Source organism: Polyodon spathula, chromosome 16 (assembly GCF_017654505.1).
Source record: "Polyodon spathula isolate WHYD16114869_AA chromosome 16, ASM1765450v1, whole genome shotgun sequence".
NCBI classification, from domain to species: Eukaryota; Metazoa; Chordata; class Actinopteri; order Acipenseriformes; family Polyodontidae; genus Polyodon; species Polyodon spathula.
In genome coordinates, this window is record NC_054549.1 from 32,244,364 (window position 1) to 32,268,685 (window position 24,322).

General features: G+C 34.9%; 1 protein-coding gene across 1 annotated transcript in view; it reads left to right on the forward strand.

Moving 5' to 3' along the window:
• Positions 1-16,813, forward strand: part of LOC121329082 (succinate--CoA ligase [GDP-forming] subunit beta, mitochondrial-like) — an 81,775-nt gene extending 64,962 nt beyond the window's left edge. The window contains exons 10-11 of the mRNA XM_041274400.1: positions 8,798-8,918; positions 15,587-16,813. Of these exons, the coding sequence (XP_041130334.1) occupies positions 8,798-8,918; positions 15,587-15,702 (237 nt within the window). The 3' untranslated portion in view covers positions 15,703-16,813. The remainder of the gene's footprint in view (positions 1-8,797; positions 8,919-15,586) is intronic.
• The last annotated feature ends 7,509 nt before the right edge of the window (positions 16,814-24,322 follow it).

Consider the following 24,322-nt stretch of genomic DNA (forward strand, 5'->3'; position numbering starts at 1 on the left):
AGTGTGATAAACATGCATCTGCTTTTTCTAAGAGCTGAACTTAACCCTTGACCTGTATCACTTTCTTCTAATCATTTCTTGTAAATACAGGATTAGCATTCTAGAAAGTGAATACTTCAACTGAAGCCTGCAGTTAATAGATAAACTTGAACAATGCTTTTAATAGGCCATGAAACGTGTGCATTTAATGCCTTAGCAAGTTGTGTTAGTCCTTACAAAGGATACATGCATTTTGAGAGACAGATTACAAACATGCGTCAGGGGTATGGTATTGTTAAGAGTGAATGGCAGCATTAAATGTGTACTTAGACGATAATTCAGATAGTCATTCATTGGCATCACTGTAAAATAAGACACATTTTTATTTCCTATTGTTTTGACTAGTTAGGGAGATGATTAATTACATTGCTGTGCTGTTCCACGGCAAGTTCTCAGTAAACATGTTTAGTGCTGAGAATGGTTGCTTGGAAATTACTGACTATTAAAACCTTCTCTGTTTTTTCTTGAACGAAGAAAATGTATTGCATTACATTACTCACATTGTTATGCAGATTGTGCTTTCTTCTATACAGTGTAGTAGATTATAATTGTTTAATTGTATGAATGCTGCAATCTGAGTTGCCTTTGGTGTTTGCATTTTTAAACACTTGAATTCCAGACCTCCAACTTTGTCCTTTTCTAAACACACATTGCTTCAGTATAAATCCTTAAAGACTAAATATCTTCCCTTTCCAAACAGCTCTCTTGTTAGATTTGTAGTTGTGTTCCTCCGCATTTCAAAGGCAGTTTAGATTTAAAGTGTTTCTACTGGAGATTAAAAGCAGGTCTCCAATAACAGTGAAACTGTCGGAATGTATGAATAACTTTGTGGTTGCAGCTGTGTAATTGCTGTTGTGATATTCACTGTCAAAATGCTCATCACACTAGAGGCATTTGCGTACAGGTTTTCCAGCTGAAGCATCACATTCGTAAATCCATGGTTAACCTTAGCTGCATACCAGATTTGCTTGTGCTGGTATTTTCTGGTGCCATTGTTCTCTGTCTGAACAGACATACATTATTTCAAATATCAATACCTGAAACTGGTTAATAACATGGAATACATAAGACAATGGGAATGACTGAGTTTTGAATTTGGCCATTGTAAAAGTGATTTATAGAAGCGTTAAGCCAATTCTTTCTGAAGGACAATTTGAATATTGTATACAGAAGTGTTTTTTTTATTTTTGTTTTTGTCTTGATATGGGGGGGGAGGGTTCAATCTGCTCAAATGTTAAAGTAACCTTCACCTTATTTGTGTTTGTGTTTATAATTCTGGTGCTTCACTTCAGGTTTTTTGGGGGTTTTTTTGTTTGTTTTTTGACAGCAGGTCTGTATGACCCAGAAAAGTGACACTGTGGCACAAAATAGTAATCTAGCCAGGACTTTACAAGAATTGTTGTTTTAGAAGCACTTGGGAGTTCTTGTCAGTTTTCACACATTAAAAAGCGAAGGACTCCCAAGACTGTTTACAGGGTGACAGGTGAATGTCTGTTGTTTTAGTGGGGCATCATTCCTCCTGAGGTAATCTGCAACAAATAATGCTACTTATGGGAAAACTTGATTCACGGGTAGTCTTACATGTGGGGAGGGGAGGAGAGAGTTAACTTAAATGTAGTTATTTTACCATGTGAGCAAGAGTAAGAATACACAGTAGAGGTGCATTTGTGATTGATGGTGAATCACTGTGGGCGGCACGGTGGCATGGTGGTTATCGCGGCTGCCTCACAGCGTCAGGGTCCTGGGTTCGATTCCAGCCTAGGGGTATGTCTGTGTGGAGTCTGCATGGGCTTTCTCTGGGTACTCCGGTTTCCTCCCACAGTCCAAAGACATGCTGTTTAGGTTGATTGGTCATTCTAAATTGCCTTCTGTGTGAGTGTTTGTGTTTGCGTTCCATCCAGGGTGTAGTCCCGCCTTGCGCCCTGCGTCTGCCGGGTTAGGCTCAGGCTCACTGTGACCCTGTAAAGGATTAAGTGGTTAATGATAATGGATGGATGGTAAATCACTGTTATCTGCAGGGACATGCTTTGCATCTGATGTAGGCTTTCAAATATTGAAACTTTTTTGTCATCTGTTTTTACAGTAAATGTACCAATTACTAGGAATTACACATTCTAGATGCAAAACAATTATTCTGTACTTTATTTTGTATACGTGTAACATGCACAATTTTAGTATTTTACTTTAGGCTACCCTGTCAAGAGGTCTGTTTATAGATAGGGTGATGTATTTACAAGGTATATGTTAGTCTGAAGTTTATGGTAAAGTACAAATGATTTCTCCATGCCGTGTTTTCTGTAATTACCATTGATCATGCTTCATTATAGTTTAAACAGAGTGTTGTTGATAATTATTTTAGGGAATTTCAATATTCTTTTCCTTCAAATCAATCCCATTAATTGTGTGCATAACACTGTATCTTTGTAATTACAGTTGAAGTTTCCGTTAAGTTAATTTAAATGTTGGATATCAATATGTTTCCCCCTAACATTTCATATTCAGGAACATAAATCGCTTGCAGTGTTAGTGGATATTTAAAGATGTTTAAAAACATTGTCATAGATGACCTTTGTATTCCCTACTATATCCCCTCTAGTTTTATGAATGTAAAACTGGAAACAACAAATATTTGCACAAAACACACCATCACAAATTAAATGAACCATAATTACTTATACTGACAGCTAGTTACGCAGACCACAATTAGCATTCATCTCATACCTAATTTTACTTTAGATAAGTTTGTCCAAGATTGGTGGTAATCGAGGTCTGTGAAACAGAAAAAAGTAAAAGCTGAAAATATAAATCAATAAAATTTGTGACTGAAGAAGTAGACATTTAGGGTTGACAGTTTCCCTTAAATATGGATCTTTGGTCACCGCTCCAGCATATTGATCTGTTCTGCCCTCTAGTGGATATGTATGGGAGCTAAATAAAAACTTCAGCCGGTATGAAAGCTGCTTATTCTAAAACAATTACACAATAAAATTATTTGTTTCTAAGGGCAAATATCTGATAATCTGTTTCTTTGTTTTGTTTTATTTTTGGAGTGAATTAAGCGTGTTTTGTTTTGGTTACCATTACTATAAGACTTACATCCTAAGTATAATTTTTAAATGTGTAAGAAAAAGCAAAGCCATGTTTTATTTTTCCTGTTATGAGGATATAAATGAATATTGTTGACCGAGGTTAAAGCTAAACAGAATTATCAATATAATATTTAATATAATTTCTAAAGCGTATACATGATCTGTCATTGTAGTCCCATTAAGTCAAGGGTTTATTACAGTATATACCAAGAAAAATCTGCACCTTCTACTTTATAATCTAATAAAAAGTCACCTTTTCTTACCTTTGTACTTAGTGGCAATGAAATACTTTGCAAAGCGACTCCTAATTTGATGCTGAAATTGTTCTACAAAGCACAACACTTTAATTTGAACATGATTGAAATGGCAAAAGTAGGTTTCCTTTCCTATAAAAATGAGGTCAATCAATCCACTCTGGTACTTTGTGGTAATGGTTTTGTCAGATCTTAATCACTGTAAGCGTTTACTGAGGAGTTTGTTTCTGGAAAATAAATGGATCAGGCCTCGGAGCAGCGGATTACATCAGGGTCAGCCACTGATATCCGTGATTTTAAGAACATGGTCCATTGCGGGACTCTGATTGCAGCCTGAACATGAATCCCTCAGATTGCTTTCTCCATTGCCCATGAGATAAGATCATGTTAATTTGGGCTGGATTTGAAGTTTTTAGTTACAGTCGGGTTAGTAAAAGCTTCGATTGTCAGACTCTTAAAACAAGTGATTCTGTTACCGTCTGTCATGTGCTGAAGCATATGCTTTGAGCTGAAAATACATTTGCAGTTTTAAGCCTTTCATGCATGGAATTGAATTCATTATGTACTGTTATATAGCATTGGTTCTAATGTATAACAGTGTATATTTCATGTTTTTAGTCTTTGGTGGAATATGTACTGATGTCACTGAAATAATTTGAAACCACTCACTAGCTCAAATGCTTATGCAAGTAGTTAAAATAATACAGTAAAAGGAAAGTGAAGTCACTGATATGTGAAGAGTTCACTGTGACATTGCCTCTTTAGTTCTGAAAAAAAAATTAATTTGTCAAAAACATCAATATATATTCAATACATTTTTACAGCTTTGTCTGCACATTTTTTTTGCATTAAGATTGATAAAACATAGTGGACCAAGAAACCTTATTGTGATGGTGTCTTTATAAAGATCAGAAGTAATCTTTACTATCATTAAACGAGGATCTATCAAAGCTTGTGCTCATCTCAATCAGTGACAACAAAAGGAATAGAACAGTCGACAGAAGCCAGTAGGTACAACGATTTTGAACCTTGTTGAATTATTTTACTGTACCTTTCCAGATAAGAATCAACAGAAAGACAGTCAACGCTTTTGTGTAAAGAACAAGAGGAGAGTGTGATAAATACAGATAAACAAAAAAATTATATATATATAAATATTCTGAAAGACATATTTGAAAATGTGAGGTCAAGATGAACAACAGGATGCAAGTATTGTTTAATTGTATAAAGATTCTTGTAAATATAACTTGTGACATGTCGCTGAGGTAAAGCAGCTGATATTCATGACAGTGATGAAGATGATTCTTTCTTTAAACCTTTATCATTTGTCTTGAGTTCTGACAGATGAAATGGATTAATACATGGCTGTTTAAAAAGTAACCTACAAACTTTGTTCTTGAGCACCAGTCCTGTATAAAGGGCAGAAAAATTAAAAAAAAATTCATCCAGAATACTGTAGCAACACAATCTTTTTTTTTGTTTGTTTTTTTAGTTTTTTGCTTTTACAGGTTACTTTAAAGGGTACATAAGGACCTTTTTATTTTATTGTGTTACATGTTCCCATGTGTTGCTACAACTGTTTACGTAAGGGGGGTTATTTTTTTTTATTTTTGGACCACTTTTTCAAACTTTTAAATTGCATTCTTTGCCTCAAGATGGCTTCCCACTTACCTGTATGGACTGCTCAGAACTACATTTCCCATCTTCCTCCTGCTCACTGGCAAATCCATCTCCATTACATATGTGAGCAGGAGGAAATGTAGCTCTGAGAGGTCCATGGGCGTACATCTTGAGGCAGGGAATGCAATTTAAAAGTTAACAAAAGTGGTCAAAATGTAAAAAAAAAAAAAAATAAATAAATAAATAATAATAAAACAATACACACACCTTATGTAAACAGTTGTAGCAACTGTAACATAATCAAATAAAAAAGTCCTTCTGTATCCTTTAATATTCTCTCGAATCATGATATTAATAAAAGATTGTTCGGCCATTTAAAAGTAGCACTATTTTTCTACCTTTTTGTTGAATAAATCCTGTGTACAATAGTAAATGGACAGTGTAATGTATATTATAAATTGAATGATTCTTGTGCAGACGGATCAAAGTTTTGTAGACGTTTCTCAAAGTAGTAGCATTTGTTCTGTATTTTCCACCCCGGGAGAACTCAATAGTTCACTCTATATGGATTGTAGACAGCTTGACGTCTGGTTTATCGATTTTATAAATGGATAGTGAGCCCTGTGAAACTTCATTGAATACAGCATAAGAGCAATGATGAGACAGTAAATTATATCAATAACTACCTGGTAATATAATGCAAGGTATTGTACCTAAGTAGTTTGTCTTTTTTGGATTTTTAAATTGTTCAAGTATTTAAACTCAGATGTGTATGTTCCCACACCGCTGCAACTCTGCACATCAGCTCAGGAGAATTGAAGGTCAGTGGTTGTCCTCCAATTCCTGCTCCAAGTCATTCAGCTCTTTACACCTGGGAGCTCAACAGCAGATGTTGGCGAGCTACCAGCCCCTGTGAGACAAAGACCAGCCCTGTAGGTGTCCCCTCAAGTTCACCAGGTGCCTGGCCAGTAGGGGCACTGTAGCGCGGTGAGGCGAAGCACTCCAGATTTTTAAGCCCATTCTGTCACACACAAAACTTTACAGTTTAAAGATTACACACTCAGTAACTTGGCTGCATAACATTTAACTTTCCTCGTGCTTTTTTTTTTTTTTTTCCTCCCCAAGTAGCCAGGAATAGATTTGATTCAATATTACAGCATACAGTAGCTTTGAAAAGATAAATAGAAATGGTCTATTTCATTGATATGGAGAATAAATTAAGATGTCCATATGCTTTTCTTAAAATCCACGCTCTTATCCTTAAGAATGTAAACATAATTACTGGTAAATGTCTGGCATATGTGTAAATGTCCGGCCATGTGTAGTGCGTCTGCCGGATTATCAGAGATTATAAAAACATAGGAAATTAATCTTTGCTGTGTAGACAACTGCACTCAGTAGTTACAGTATGTGATGGACAGGCCTGTGATGTGAACAGCAACCTAGAATAATTTGTGTCCAAAAAATGCCAAAGGACGTGGTGGCTCAGCTATTTTTATATCTTCATGTCAAATTGATAACACTAAATTAAATACACTGCGTTTACATTGTAAAGTATGCAGGATTCAACATGGGAATGTAATGCAGGGATCAAAACTATAGACACTGCCAATATGCTGTATATTTTAAATAGCAAGCAGAGGTATAGTAGCATATTAGGATTTTGCAACACAGCCATTGACTCGATTGAAGATGCCTTGTGAGATGTAGACGTGATACCAATACGTGAGCATTATTTGAAATGATATGCATTCATACATATTACTTAAGATCCCTTCCAAATGCCAGGAAAATTGGAATACGCATCTCCATTCTTTGGTGCAGTCTGGCAATACTGAGTAAATGCATGTAAAGGAATGCACCAATACTACAAAAATATTTAGGTTTTAAACCTTTAACAGAATTCAGTGTTTTTGTACAGTAGACAGTCTAGTTGCTTTTGATATATGTATTGCAGCATAGCTTGTGCCATACCATGACTACAGATGAGTTTTTCTTTTCTTTTTGCCTGGAGTCCAGAATCCTCTTCTCCCCTGTCAGTTTTCAAACTCTTCATTTAAATGCCAAATGTTAAGGTAGTAGGTGGAAGAAACAGCAGCCTACCACACTTCGGTATGTGAATTCGTATAAGACAAGAACGAGACAAAGTTTGTCACTGCTCTGTTTCAACTTTCAATGTGGGCATGACTGTAAAGAAACCCAATCCTTAACCTGCACACCTACTATACCTATTAACCCCACCCGAACCCTGACAGCTGGCCACTTCTGCCAGAACACCTCACACCACTTCGAAAGGATGCCTGCTAGCTTTGATTCCTAGACTATGCAATACATACTAACCCCTGCTGAAAGGATCCAGAACCCCATCGTGTGTTGTTGACCCCATAGCCTCCTGAACTTTAACACTCTACATTATATACAGGTGAATGACGGCATGCATTTGTTATTGTGGTTTTGAAGAGACCAGTGTGCATTATAGAAACAACCGATCCTTAATGCAGGGGATATAATGAAGGTATAGGAAATGGACAATTACAGAAGTTAAAGGTGCTTAACCACAGATAAGCCTCTGCAGTTCTAACACTTCCAATAATTAGTCTGACGGTACTTAATTATCCATCTGTTCAGTGTTACATGCAAGAGTGAAGACATGTCGGTGGAGGAGAATGCAGCTGCAGTCATCAATATATTTGGACTGCTCTAAGGAATCAACTTTTTTTTTTTTTTTTTCCACCACATGCTAATTCATAAACTTACTAATTTTACAATATACAGTTAGCTATTTGAACGGTTAGCTGCATTGGAAAGATATGTTTTTCTTTGTATAAATTTTGTTTGTTTGTTTTTAGCATTTAATGGTGCAAGGTTTCTCTGGGTATTTGTTGCCGTCACGGTTTTATATTGGTTAGGGAATGATTATATGAGCAGAATACAAGTTTTCGGTTTATCTGGTCTTGCAGTTCTTCATGGAGGATTTTGACTTTATTTGTACTGCTCTTCAACACTCCCCTGATACACAATCTGCATGTGTGCTGAATGCTTACCCTACATGGGTCTGCTTTTCATATGCTGCCAAAAGTTCTGCTCTCATTCTATCAAGGACAGTGGGCAAAGTTTCCTGTCTTCATCCGCTGACATACTTACAAAGTTTAGAAGAACTAAGAATATAAAAACCTGATTGCACAGTGCAGTGTTATTGGTGCAGAATACCTCTCTTGACACCTGCAGAAGAGAGCAAATTAAAAGCTCTAAAACTAAACATGAAGTGAATGGTCACATTATGCACTACATTAGCAGTATGAATAAAGCTGATAGCAGTTTGCCCGAAAATATCAGGTGTTATTAATGGTCTAAATTAATTGAACTTTCCCAAGCACTCATTCCCCTGCACTTCTTGCGTAGTTAAAACTGTACAGACGCTTTATGTAATAAAGCTTATCTAAAAAATATATACTTTCCTATTAGGAACATTTTGAAAATGGAATTTTCTGAATCGAGAAATATGACATACAGTAATATCTGTGTCTGACCCTGCAGGAATTGTTAAAAGCAATGCCTAAGTGCTCTGGGAAAATGACACAGAAGCACTGATCACATAAATCTGGAAAACCAAAGCAGAATCTAATTTACTAATATTTAATTCATCATGATCACTTTATTCTGGAAGATTCATCTTAAATGTTAACTGCCAATTGCCTCCAACATCCTACTAAGTTTACTTGGTAGATTCTTCATGGTGATTCGTCATGTTGGCGTATCTTGTGGAATTAATCACCCGGCTTTGTCTTTTCTTAGGTTGAGGCAATCCTTGTGAACATTTTCGGAGGAATAGTAAACTGTGCGATCATTGCAAATGGTATCACCAAGGCATGCAGGGAACTTGGGTTGAAGGTGCCATTAGTTGTCAGACTTGAAGGTAAGTACAAGAATCTGCTCTTTCACTCACCAGCAGTTGATGAAACTTGTGTTTTCTGGCTAATGGCCCTGTAGATTATGGTGAACTATTTGTAGTTTTTGGATGAGACTTTGTCATGTGGATACTGTTGAAAACATCTACCCAAGTTTTTTTATTTGTTATGTATGTACAGAGCTTAAAATATTCATATGCGTTTACCTCTATAATTGAAGAGTATTTCTTGCACAAATTGCAGTGCAGATCTAGAGATGAAGTCCAGTTATGATAGGTGTTACAACTGTATTTGCGGTATCTGAAAAGGGTTCTGCATGCTTTCACGATTGCTAAAGCATAGAAACCTATATCATTTCAAATGAGAGGGCATACAGAGACAAATTGCCTGCAAATGAGTCATGAGCTAGAGCTTTTAAAAGCCAAAGCTTGGCAAAGATATAGAGGAGTACAGGCACATTATATAGTCAATACTAATACAATACTATACTGTGCATCTGTTTCCTATTGTCTGGAACAATTGCTCCTTCCAGCACTGTACTAATCACCAAAGCATCTCTCTTCCGGATGAACAATGTTTCCTTGATAGTAAAAAAACAAATTACTTTCAAAGATTTGACCTAAATGTCAATACGAAACCTGGCATTATAAATGTCCATTTAATTTGTGGACAAATAATTTCTCAGCAATTGGCACAGACTACTTTCTAATCTTTAAAACAGTCAAATGTGTTTGTATAGTTTATTTATTTTTTTTTTAAGCAAACTTTTGATTCCCAAGATAAGTGCCCCATGTATACTTTACAAATTAGGGTACTGAGATACTAAACTTGTATACTGGAGCCAGATTACTAACAATTTAAAATGACAATCCTGTTCTGTCTATCAGGGAGTCCAAAAGTGGGAGGAGTCTGAAGAAGGAAGTGGCTGTGTGGATGTTAATAAATGTCTTTGTTTTAAGTAGGTTGTGTGGTTTTCAAGCAGTTGTTAAGACAGGCTTGTTTTCCAAAAGAATTAAAAAAAAAAAAAAAACAGCATTTGCAAACTGCAAGCCGTTACCAATCTTAAAGTATTACATTTAAAGGTTAATATGTGAGGCTAATCAATAAAGTATTTTTTTTTCCTCACTTGCAACTGAATCACAACAGCAATATTGGCTATCAGGTTATTCATCTGGAAGTGTTTAATGTCTTCACTACATATTGATTGGTACATGAACCTGTCTGCAAAATGGCAGCTCGTAAGCGCTGAGGATTTTATCAAGGTGGAAGGCTTTACTGGCAGGATAGCCATACACATCCTGTACAGTGAATAAAAACTGAAATGTAATGCCAAAATCAGAGTTTACTGATGCTGTAAATACTTTTCAGGTTTCACAAGTGCAATGCCTTATGGGATTACAGCAAGTGAGAAGAGTTTAGTCTGTTACAAACTTCATCAGTCCTCAACTACAGTATTTGGAACAGGTCTTGTCCCAGTCATTATGTGTGCTGTTTGTGAATCAGAAATCACTGTGAATCAATCAGATCTGCCTGGCCCTAAGAAGGATTTCCAGACAAGTCTCTGTGTTCAGTTGATGTAATAATTGCAAGCTGTTCTGCAAGAGGATAAAGCAGGGATTACCCTGCTGTGTGAAAATTGTCTGTTATTAATTGCAAACCGACACTTGGTTCATTTGTCCTCACTAGTAAGAATCAGATTACTGTGGCAAAATTATTTAGGAATGCTTTGAATCATTTTAGCCTTGCAGCATGTCATTCAACTCGTGTTATATGGTAATTTCATACAAATAACTAATTTTGGAGCGGCCCTTTTTCCAAGTATCCAAAGCATTAACGCCCAAACCTAAACTCCCGAGTTAAAACAAAATCAGTTATACTGGTCACGTTTGTTCCCTAAGATAAGGTGCCCCCTTACGATTTTAAGAATAATTACAAAATATTTGAGGCAAATCAGTGAAATAAAAACTAATTGTAACACTACAGTCAAGCTACTAAATGAAAAGTCTGAAAACAATTGGGCAAGCAACAAGTTCAGTAAATAGTTTGAGAATTTTGGCCATTAGGTTCTAGCAGAACATTAAAAATCTGCTAATGCTAGTATTAACCTGGAAGGGTTTTTTTTTTTTGCTGACAGAATGACATACTGGAAAACGCCAGTTCTACGTTGTGCTGTATTTTGATGGCATTGTAAGCAGTGAAAAACAGCCAACCTACAGTTTGCAACACTAAAACCTACCGTAATTAAAATATATATATATATAAAAAACAGATTGTATTACACTTACTATATGAAGAACAAATCCACTTAAGATAGCTGCAGTACTGTGCCTAGTACATGTTTTTATGTTTTACTTTATCAAATGCAGTATCAGCAATGATACAATTCTGAAACCTTTAACTTTATTCAGTTTCTTAACAAATGAAAAAATATCAGTAGGCAACTTACACTGTTCAGTACTGTAGTTACTGATTGTAACAAAAAAGTCAGATGGAGTGTAAAACATGTGTGATGGTTATATGCACGACTACTGTCATGGAAAGAAAGTTTTTTTTTTTTGGGGGGGGGGGGGCAGAGTAAACTTGTGTCCCTGCAGCTGAAGGTACCTTTCTTGAATGTTAGCAAAAGAGACAGTCAACCAATGAGTGTGGAGAATGTCAGCAGATGCCAAGTAACCATATTTTACTATAAAAATGAGTAAGATTGTGGGATACCTCATCTTTATGGAAAAGACTTATCCAGCAATTCAAATAATACATTACGCAAGTCAATGTATACGTCTGATTGTATAAGAAGTGTGCTTTTAAGACTTTGCAAATTATGTGCTCTGTGTCAGCAAAATTGCAAGAGGGATGAGTGCTTGGATATGGAAATGAGACTTTGTTTTATTTTAAAGGATGGGCTTTCCATCTGGTTTGTAATTATTAACTCATGTGCTGGAGTGCTGTCTTTTCAAGTTTCTGTGATTTGTCTAGAGAAATTTTCCGGATATCAATGTTTTTAAACATGGTTAAAATTGTGTCACTCTTGAGGTCAATCCATGATGACTTCCAGCCCGCTGACTAAATCATTGTCGGTGTAATTGAGTTATCTGTGGGCAAGAGCACAGAGGGTGTTCATTCAGGCTAAAACTGCAAGCCATACATCAAGGGAAAGGGAAGGTGATGGCACGTTGCCTGTGGGCTTCGAGCTGCTGAAAGTTGAAAAACTTTTGCAGGTAGAGAGATTCCCTTTGTCAGAGAAGTCTTTGCACGGAATACATTTCCGTTTTATCCAAAAGATGAATCTAAAATCGTATTCTACTGTAGAATTCTGGTTTTGATTTGTAAAGGTAAAAACAAGTAAGTGATAGCAGGAAGTTCAAATCTACTTAACTTCTAACCAGTTATTGATGAAGTGCTCCAGAGACGCACATATTGCTTATACAGTATTTACATAGTTATGTATTATGAATTGATAGGTTGAATTGCCTAGGTCTGTTCGTCTGCTGGTTATTCAATTGAAGTTTTGGCAGTTAACAAAATGTTGGTCAAAACCTTTAAAGTCTTCATAAGCATTTGTTAATTTGTAATATTTTGGCCTTTTTTAAGCAATAGTAGAGTTACGCTATCTATTTATAAAGAAGGCAAATACACAGCCTGTACATAAGGTAGGTCTGAATCCTGAAACTGAAAGTAACCATTCAAATCCTTAAGAACAGTATTCAGTATATTCTGTAGGTATTTGCCACCACCCAGTGGTAGGAGGTTAATGGTCTATTGCTGCAGAATTTGCATGTTCTCTTGGAACTCCAGTGCTTGAAATAAATTCTAATATATTAACTTAAGCCTTGACGATTGAAATGTGCAAAATTGCTATGCCGAGGCTGCATTTAACATGTAAATTGTGATCTTTGTCCTGGAAATTCAGCCTGCTTCAAAAATCTGCTTTTTAATGTTGTCATTTTGTGGAAGGCTTTGCTTATTAAAATTATGTAAAATGACATTTTGACGAGAATGTCAATCTTTTTTTTTTTCTTTCTTGTACTGTATGTATCGCATAAAGGCTTCATTTCAATCATTTGGTGTGTGCCAAATGATATTAATTCAGAGCTTATGCTTACAGAACATGACGGTTGCAGATATATTGTTTGTTAACAAAGAATGGCAGCATAGTTTTGATTTCTGCAAAATTAAATAAAAAGTAATCCTCTTTGTAGAAATAAATCATGCATTTAGCATTATAACTTGTGTCATTCAAGGGTGGACACCACCCAGTCTGCAAAAACAGTAATTACCATTACCAGCACTGTATATAGTGGGCAACGTACAAATCTGACAGCTGGCGAACCAGCCACGTAATTAACATCTTGACGAAGGTGGCAGAAAAGTATAGACATTTTTTTTTTTTATTTTGAGATCTCAGATGAGTTTCTATAAATGGTCGTGGTAGATCATAAAAAGAAGTACTGGCAATTTATTGTTTCTGTCACATGTCAGAATTGTGTTTTAAAGTGCCCCCTTACTTTCCACTTGCATAACAAAATATGATATATTAGCAGTCCTTCAGTGCTGGCATTAGTCTGATCCCATTTAATACTGTTATTGATTAACGAACCAGGGCTCTTGAGAGTTTAAATATTGTTCACATAGTTAATTACACCCTGATGACAGCCAGACAAAAATATAGCTTTCACCTGTGTTGAGAATACTGCCGGCTCTTGAGACTGAATGAATAAAGAAAAGAAAAAAAAAAAAATAATAGTAATAATTCCAGAATTGTTCATCTGCATAGATAATTAAATAAAAGCCCTGGTGGTTATTCATTGTTTCATAAGTAGAGAGATTAATTATTTAAAACTCAATAGATTATGCTGTGTTTGCAATGAAAACTATGTACAACAATGTATTAGTTAAAGGTTATAGTAGAACAATGAATATATTGTTGTTGCCGCATTAACCTTCATTAATGATTATAATTGTGTGTAATAATAATAAAGAAAACACTTGTTTGATGTACAGTCGGGAAACACATGTGGTTTTATTTTCTGAACCCTCTTGTTGGCAGTAATGAGTTGTATATAAGAAAATGTATGACTGTATTCAGAAAATAATTAAAACCCTTAGGGGTAGATGTACTAAACCGATGTGTACAGTGCAGTAGCATGATTTCTTTTGTGTTACCGGTAGGCTAAAGTAAAAAGAAATTTGATTTTATACTGTACAAATTTGTATTTTTACATAATGTAATGTGTACCCTACCCAAAACATTTTACTGTTATTTCAGTGCAATAATTAATTAAATAATTAAAATGCATTAAGCATTTTAAATGTACTTTATATGTGTACAATTGTATTGTACTGTATTGTTTTTAAACCCAACACGTCCTTATGTCTGACAAACATGTCCGGTTTAGCGAGGGGCTATATGATTATGAAACGCTTGTGGGGAAATGAAGACGGAACAGAATGCATTGTACAGATGACGTTTACATTTAACCATGTTATTTTGATTCTTGCACACTTGCATGTATAGACGTTATCCTACAAGTACCTTCTGCTGCAGCAAACCACAACTCAACTCCCTCTGTTTATATGAAAAATGTTGCAGCACTCTCGCAGTGTATAATGATAGAGATCTCGCTAAGAAGACACAACAGATATTTAAATTAGTATATTGCGGCTCTCTTCATTAACATATTTACTCTTAGTACATACGACAAAATGTATACTTTGCGAATTGTCGCAACGAAAATGCAAATTGCGGTATGTTTGTGCTGCGACTGGCCCCTCTTAGTACATCTACCCCTTATTCTTTTAACCCTTTAAGGTACATAGAAGGTCATATGTGTCCTACAAATAAAAAAAAAAAAAGATGCTAACTTTCTTACTTTTGCAATGAGGTGCAAAAAGCAGGTTTAAAGTTTAGTGACAGGTTCCTTGTGATGCTCGAGTCACTCAAATAGATTTTAAGAAAAAAACATTTGAGCAACTGATCAATTATTTGTGTACTTTAAGGGGTTAATCTGTCTAAACTGTTTGATTGTAATCTGTCATTTAAATATGTATATAGCGGCATTAATAATTTTGATGTTTTGTTGGAGGGATGGGTCAACCTGAAACAGGAGTTAAACCGCTATTTACATACCTGTGTATTGTTCTGTAGTTTCGTGTTGACGTTGTATGTTATAGGTTACAAATATAAAATTACATTTTGGTGAACCTGTCTCATTACAGTGCTATCAAACTGATGGGTTGGGAATGTATTTGACAATTGGCCATCTCTTTCAATTAATCTATCCTCATTTTATTGTGTGTTTCTCCTTTATGAGAACCTCTCATCAGTGTGATGGTGTGAAACTCTTTACTCTCTGCCACGTCTCTTATGATTTACAGTCATCCTTGTGATCGCAAAGTCCTTTTTGACCAAATTTAGGAAGCCTACTGCTGGAAATAGAACATGTTTTGCTAAACAGGTAATTGTTGTGTGACAGAAATACAAACTATTTCAGCTTCAAACCCACATAATGGAATACATACATACAGCTACAATATGTCATGCAGGGTACATTGCCTTACAGAGTAATTTATGTTTTGCCAAACTGGAGTAAAAAGATAAATCTTGCGATTTGTGTTCCATTCATTGTTAATATTTCCTTTGTTAGAGTATCAGTATTTTTTTTTTTTTTTTTCTCTGTAGGAACGAACGTCCAGGAAGCCAAGCGCATTTTGAATGAGAGTGGACTGCCGATCACTGCTGCTAGTGACCTAGACGATGCTGCACAGAAGGCAGTGGCCAGTCTTACCAGGAAGTAGCTGTGCAGAAGAACATTTCCTGTGATACCCTCAGTACCTCAAATGGAAATTCCCACTAGCATCATAGTTCTAATCATATAGCCCCTTCCCTATTTTTTTGTCTACAAATATTACTTAATAGAAGAAGTGTGCACATTTAATGCTTAATGCATCCTTAATTTTGGTTTGTTTTTACCAAAAGGGCAAACATTAAAGAATTCCCAAAAGCTAAACCACCACTTCCTTACCGAAGGTACTGTAATATTTTAACCAACCAGACCAGGATTTCACATGCCGCACTATACTACTAGTCAAATATTTGTACTTACTCTGTATCGGTCAAATGACATATGACTTTGTTGGGCACGTGAGGCGAAGTAAATTTAGCGCAGTTAGAGCTGAATAATACATACACATTTTTATTGTTTTGTTTTTCCTAATTTTTAACTATTGTTTTAATATAAATGTTTCTTTTTTGTCGGTGTGACTAATCTGCCTGATATTTTCATTGATGGGCTTATAGATGATTGCATTGGAAGAACAGTTATATCAAGACCTAATTCATTTTTTGCCAAGTTGAATCCAAATCCTTTCACGTTATAATATAAAGTTTATCTTTTGTAAGTAATTTTCCTGTTATTTTCAAATGGTCAACAATAATAGAAGTAACAAGATGCTCTTGCCTTAAATGGATAATGCAATCCTTTATCCAACTATTTTTAAAAAGAAAGAAACATATTTTTTGTACGGTATATGAAGAAAAAAAATCTCTGATTATGAATACAAAGCTAATATTATAAACAGTTGACAGTCTGTAGTTCAACCTTTTTATTATTAAAGAAAACACTATAGAATTGAAAAGAAAGTTCCATTTAGATTCCTATTCAGATGCTGTATAAGTATGTATGATGTGGTGCCAATTTTAATCTGGTCTCATCTTTATTGTCATTGGAGTATGTATTCTTGATTTGTATTTACACAATGTTTTTGGGGGGTTTATTTTCCACGATAACCGTTTAATCCATGGTGTCAACTTTGTCTGTATTAATCATGAATTTTCACTTAAGTAAAAAAGCTAATTATTTTCTGTTATATTTCAAAGAGAAAAATAAAGGAATGAATATTTCAGGAACCTGTTTTGAAAACTAAATGAAAACCAGTTCTGTTATTTGTAGCGTGAATGATGCTTCACTGGTCTTTCTTGGCTGGTTTTACATTTATCTCAGGCCGCATGCTGTTCCTAGCAAGTCAATCAGAAGGTAAACCATTTTGATGCATTTGTCTGCTTGTTTCAAGGAGGGACATTTATCGGTTTCTTGTGTACTGGCCATCCGTCAGAGCAGTTCAGGAAAAAAAAAGAAAAAAAACAGCAGTTTGCACTTCAACATTTTGTTTTGTTTTTTTTGTCAGCTCTGCTGCTGTTCTTTAAGAGATGGAAAGTGTCCCTTGAAATGGGTAAAGTGCAACACCTTGAATAATTTGACATTCTTGGTCTCCATTTGGGCTAGGTGTAGATCCTTCAATACCTGTAGTAAACTAAATACAGTAAGTGATGTCACTTCCTGTACATTTTTGCTTGTGTGGGGCAGGGGAATTCCCATACATGGAAGAATGCCATCTGTTATTTTCAGAGATGGCAGTGTTCAGATTATTTCCTTATTTCACACCTTTCCATTATTGTCACAGATTTAATTTGGATTTGTTTTCCTTTCATTGTTGTTTCACCTTGCTGTCACGATTTATTTTTTTGTAAATCCATACTCTCTTCTCTGTATAGGGTTGATTGAAGGATTGATTTGTTATGCAGAGTTGAGCTATAGCAGTCTGGCGAGATAAAAAAGGAAACCAAAAAAAAATGTTGTAAATCAATTTCAATTAACAGAAAAAAGCAGAGTGCAATCATAAAATAATTGCCACATGGTAATTCAACCCAAGGCTGATTCTCAATGATTTACTTGAAAAAGTTTTAATTGCGTGGCTGACCTGGTAAAAGCACTGTTGCGTAAGTCATAGAGCACAAGTTCGCGTCCTGGCTGTGCAAAGTTGCAGGTCTTTGTCAGGGACTTGGCATCACATTGGCTCTGGTGTTCCTGCAGGTTAGGGAGGCAAAACTGTGAGGGACTGTTTCTACTCATTGAACAACAGCAGAGCCAACCTAGTGAGTTCAGGCGGACAACTAAAGGGCTGTCCTTTGTCCTGCAGAAGCCGGTAGCACGCTGACAGCTGCTTTCGAGTTTCTGGGACTATCTGGATTTGTTGTGGGATCGACAGTGTGAGGAAATAAAAAGGTTTGAATCCTTTTAGTATTGGACTTTAGTTTTGTCTATGTTTAAAATTGTTTTGCTTATGATGGGTGGAATAAAGACTGACCAGGATTGTGAGTAACAATAAAAAGTAGATGTGTTTGTTGACAATAATAATACAGACAATATAGCACACGTCATATACAGGGCGGGGAACTCTGTCACAGATGTGTACAGTGGAGAACTGCAATCCCTCAAAAACACATTAACCAACCTGAATTTTGCCAGTTTGCATGCAAAAATAGACTGTTGTCAGAAAGCTAACATTTTGATAAAATATGTGTTACAGTATCTGAGAGATGAGGTCGTTATTACAACTACTGTTACAAGTGCCTTAATAAATTGACAGAAGCAACTTTTTTCTACACAAAAATAACAAAAGGCAAATGAAGTGTACAATCTACCACACACACACACAGCCACAGCCATTATCAGATATTTATACCAGAACATCAGATAAATATTTATATCAGTCTCTGGCGGCATAATAACCATTTAAATAAGACAAATGACCAGATAATTGGATATTTCATGGTCTGTGAGCAGCAGTATATTCTATATGCAAACATGAAATGACCATTTGAACCTGAATTTTAAGAAGTATTATTGTATTTGTTTCCAAGGATGAGGTATGCTGTAAAATACAGCAATGTCTATTGTAGAAAATGTAGAACCACACTGAAGTAAAAACACAGTGGCTTGAAGTGAAATTATTTATGTGTAAATTAACTATTTACTGAGCTAGTTTTCACTGTTCTTACAATCCTGTTTAACACATGGATGTGGTTAAGTGCTTGTACATTTTCACTGAAGTAAAAATTCAATATAATTTCAAGGTCTGGAACCATTTACTAATTACTTTAATGGATTGCTTGCCATTGAAAGACTTAAAAATCTATTTAAATGCATCCTTAAGAAGAAATTGAACCAAGAAGTATTGGCTTGAAACTCGTTTAATAATTGAAAAGGTAGACACTTCGCTAAACATGCTTCCTTGGCTAATGTATTTGTTCACCCAACGCCATACTTACATTTTAGGTTTTTTGTGCTGCTCCATGTTAGTAATAAAAGAAACCTTTGTTAATCAATAGTAATCCCAACAAGTGTCTCAAAACAATGTTGCAGCACGTAACCTATTATATCACGTCTAGTTTTAAAATACAGACACATGTTTGGGAATACAGCAGTCTGTACTTTTTGTCAAAACAACATATGTGAAAAACGATTTCTTCTTCTTTAAATTTGGTTGGAATTGATGTTTGAAGAAGAAACTTATTTTAGGAACACACGTTTTAGCCAATTACTCCTTTTATTCATCGATCGTCTTTCAAGAGACTATTGTGTAACATTTTATATGACAAAAGAAATCAGATAAGGAACTGAGACACGGTCGGAGATACCTTAGTGATGTATCTTACCAAAGTTTGCAAACTCTTACAGAGAGACACTTGGCTCTGTATCTGAACAAATAAAATAAAATCGGACATTTCAATAGACAACACCAAGATCCTTAAACTAGGAATTGTGAACTGGTAGGAATTCAGCACACATTGATTGACTACAGATGTCCATCAGACAATTAATAACCAAGCAGTAGAGCAGTATGCTATAAGCCTCCTTTCAATTGGAAGACAATGCTATGTTCTCTCAGATATGATCTACAATATATTAATGTTATTTATGTAGTTAACTTGTAAAGATGGATTTGTTATATTTTACAACAGCTACCACTAATAATTTAGCATTTGCCGAGTAATGTTTAAATGCCTCTTGAAGAAATTAATTATAAAAAGAGGAAGTATAAAGGATCAGAAGAACACATTCATATTGATGATTGACACACTAATTAAAAGTTGCTTGTGACCTTTCAGTCTTTCTAATTAAAATAAAAAAAAAAACAGAAGCAAACATTAATGTGTTTAAAGTTGGCTGATAATTAGATGATGCCACCTAGTGAAAAATATAACTTGCAAGGTGTATCACTGTCTGTCTAATGCGTGAAAAATTCATTTGAAAGGCTACAGAGAAGTCTGTACATTTAAACAAGTGAAAATGGAAACCCAAGGCAACTTAAAATAGTTGTTAATTAATTATGGTGTGTTCCAACAGTGGCTTAATGTTTTAAATATGATTCTGCCTTTCTTTTGTATTCATAGTCTGACTTTTAGCTTAAAAATTAATTGGAGGTTGGATACAAAGCTCACCCCATCATCTGTTTTGATTCAGCATTTATTATGAATACATTAATACAAATTTGAAACCTCAGGAAGCTTGGTGAATTTGTGGAAAAGAGAAACATAGTTGAATAATATTAATACATAAAAGATGCAATGTACAAATGCATTTCGGTGAGAAGGCTTTGTCAATGTATTTTACATTGCCTTGCAGTTTTTCTCTTATTGGCCAGCTTTTTTCCAGATTGGCTATTTTTTTTGCAATTCAAAATGTTGTTATTCCTCGCTCGTTATACAGTGTAGTGCATCTTTAAAGAAGCAGTTAAGCGAGCCGTCGAACTGTATCTGAATTAATCTATATTCTGCCTGTAATATAAAGTGAAATTAATGCATGAAAAGAATCTGCCAAATCCCCTCGGGACAAGAAAAGTGGTGAAGTAGCTGTAATAATGTGTAAAAAGAAAATGTAGTCAAAACTGCTCGGTACTATCTATCTAAAATTCATTTTTCTTTAATGTATAGCAACAAAACAAACATACATGCTGCTCTAATGGAATTGAATATTTGCGCACTAATGCAATGCCATATAATAGAAAAAATGCATTTAATGATATATCAATATATACTGCAGGTTTTAAAGTGTTTTTTTTTATTACATAAATCAATATGATTTATAGTGAACACATATATACACTGTTGCTTACATTTTGCTTTGCAAATTAAATGGAGCATCATTTTTTTAGAGTAATGCTGCCCCTGTATTTTCTTTCTTAAAACAAAGCTTTCATTCATTTCATTGAAAAAAAAAAATGTATCTCCCGTCGAGGTTCTTTATTCCGTTCCTCGATAGATGCCTCTATTTGAGAGCCACACAAGATGATGGAGAATGCAAAACTTGCACTCGCGGCAGAATTAGTGGCTCGTTACGGTATGCTAATGATGTTCATTTCCATGTGCTAGATTTATAGAACACTACGTTGGTGAAAGCATACAGACTTTAAGTTGTTGATTTATACATATTTAATAATACACCTATTAAAGTGGTATAAAGGGTGTGATGAACACCATTTAGAGGGTGATATGAATTATGTTACAAAGAGAGGGTACTACGTGATTGTTCAAGGGGAGGTGAGTGGGTTTTTATGGTGAAATAAACACAGCACTCCACGTTTATGTTGTATTTGGGCTACACTATATGGTGTAGTAATACAGATTAATTTAAAACACTACATGAAAATAACCAACAGCTGTAATAGTTTATCAGTAGTTAATAATGAATCATTAAACTGAAGTGCAAGCTCTGAAGAAAGAACTTGCCACCAACAATGCCACAAAATTCACCTTAATTTAGAGAATGGCACAATCAGTTGATCACAAAAACATTTATTGAAAGGGCTTATGCATACATTGACTAATCTAGTACTGAAAATGATTTTGAAAAGGAAAATGTTATTGTTTAATTAAACATGAACTCTGTTCTTTCATTAATATAATACATTTGCATTATGTATTTTTGATGACCTTGGTGTATTAATTTAAAATACAAAATAAAACAAAGAGAATAGAATATAGCTTCCTGATAATATGAGCTCAATAATGCTACAAAAGTTGTAAATAACAGTTTTAAACAAGATGTATACAGAATAAGGCATTTCATAAAAATTGTGTGAATATAAGTCAGTAGTTTTTTCATATGGGTTATTATACCAAATCTAGAGATACTTTTACAAGTACTCTTTATGGGAATACTTATGACCCTGAAGGTAACTGGGATATCAAACTGAACACCATCATGAGTAATAGTGATTCAATAGACCACTTAGAATGTACACTGCACCACCTCTCCAAACAAATTGACAGTGTATAATAACAAATTTGTTGGGACAGAATTAGATCTATTAGCTGGTTGTGATGATAGTTTCATTTTGGAATGAGTTGTAAAACACATAGTCAACAGTGTGTACAGGCTTCTGTTTTGTGTGTGTGAGTCTTGAATCACAACCTATAATCTTTCCTGTATATCACATGGACCGAGTCATTGTTACAGCTTATTTAAGAATTTAAGGGAGGTCAAAGAAGGGAGAATGACAGGGAAACATTGAGCTCATGATTGATCATAAAGAGGTTCATTGTCTGTCAGGCAGCATCATGAGAGAAGCCAAGAGGTCCAGTTATGCCTGAGCCTTTCACAGTCCCTGTCTTGTATCATAACCAGGAGATGAGGTGTAAATAGACAAGCACTGGCCCTGAAACCACTGCAGCCTTCCAAAAATGGAGGAGTATTTTACCGCAGCAAGGAGAAAATGGTGCCTGTATATTGCTACAGTATATTAATATACTGTAGTAATATGGTCAGGAGGGGGTTAAAGAGCCTTTTGAATTATGATTATAAAACCTTTCAACTGCAGTTGTGATACATTGTTTTTTGTTTCTTTAAAACTTACCAAGCAATTTCGAACTACTAAAATGAAGTTTACACTGGCATACGGACGGACAGAAAAGTTTAGCTTTCTCAAAAAAAAAAAAAAAAAAAAAAAAAAAAAAAAAAACCCTGTGCTCTTAAAAGATGGAATGTGTAGTATAATTTAGGTTAATTAAATACATTTTAAGACTAGTCTTAACCTCAAGAAGAACGATTAGATTGGATTTTGTATTGTCTTACAGTGGAAATGTTAGTATTAATTTGTGCTTTCCATTTGAGGAGGAATCATCTTCTGAAATGTTTACAATATAAATGCATGTGCTGTGCTGTTTTGCAAATTACATTCTAACCTGTCTACCTTTTTCTAGGTTAGCTAAAAAGGCAGTTTGTGTGGAAATGAAGGTGACCTTGCAGAGCTAGTGGCAATTGTGTGAATGAGTGCCCTTTTTTCTGTCTGTATTCTCACAAGCTGCATTATTTTGGCATCACTTAGAAGCAGCAAACGTATGAAACCTGCACATGACAAATGCTATTGGCATCAAATACCTTTCATCAAGCACCAAGCCTCTCAGCATCTTTGAGCTCCTCACCCATTAAAGTGACTTGTCACAGATGATTTTTTCAATGTGATAAAGGCCAGTTATAATGAGACTATGAAACCCAGGAATCCAGCTCCCAACTAGTCAACTAGCGGCTTAAATCTAAACATGAACTTGCATGATAATTACAGTAGGGTATAAAGAATAAATATATACACTTGTTTATCTATTTCTTTATCTAATTAAGTTCATACAAATAGACACACAATTTCATTTTTATATAAGTCGAAACAACGATCAATCTATATTATACTATATATATATATATATATATTATATATGCTTTTTAAATAATTTATAAAATCTATAAATATATATATATTTATATATATTAATATATATATATCTATAATATCATATAATTATATATATATATATATATATAAACTGCACTGACACAAATTCTGCCGGCCTTATAATTCGTCAGTCACGTCTCGAATTCTATACCTTTTTAGAGAACTTAATTCGTTAGAATAAAAATCCAATAAAGAGAAAAAAGACATTATTTTTAAATCTCAAGAGTCGTCATCCTGCCCGCTCCATTATTGTATATGTTATTACTGTGTTTATTTGAGGATGGTGGTAAAATATGTCTTTCAAAGTTAATAGGCTTTACTTACTGTACCATATTTTAAGCAATGGAAATCATGGCAATACGTACTTGATACTGTGACGATGATAACTGTATATTACTGTATGAGAGTCCTTTTGGTTCATTGTCATCTAAAGGGCAAGTTCAAGTGTTATGCTGTAAAGGGCAATCCTACTGCTATAATTTCTATGTGCCTACAGTTGTTTCTGTATTACACAGGTCTGGCAAGGGCAATCAAGTGCCAAATCAGTGTGTCTAACCTATTGAAAGAGTAGATTTAAGAAAGAATACATTCCTGATGAAATACCTGTCACACTTGTGATTGTATTTCATAAAGCAAATTCACACAACGTGCGGTTTCTAAAGGAACAATTTTCTGCTCATATTGACTACGAGACATTCTGAGATTAATGAAATGGCACTGTCTGTCTCTGGCAGGAAATTCACCTTTTATTTGTTCATATATCCTTGTAGATCAGATTCCAAACAGCTCGGATCAAAATCTCATCACGTTTCCAAGATTAAAAACTAATTTCTCTGAAATATTTCCT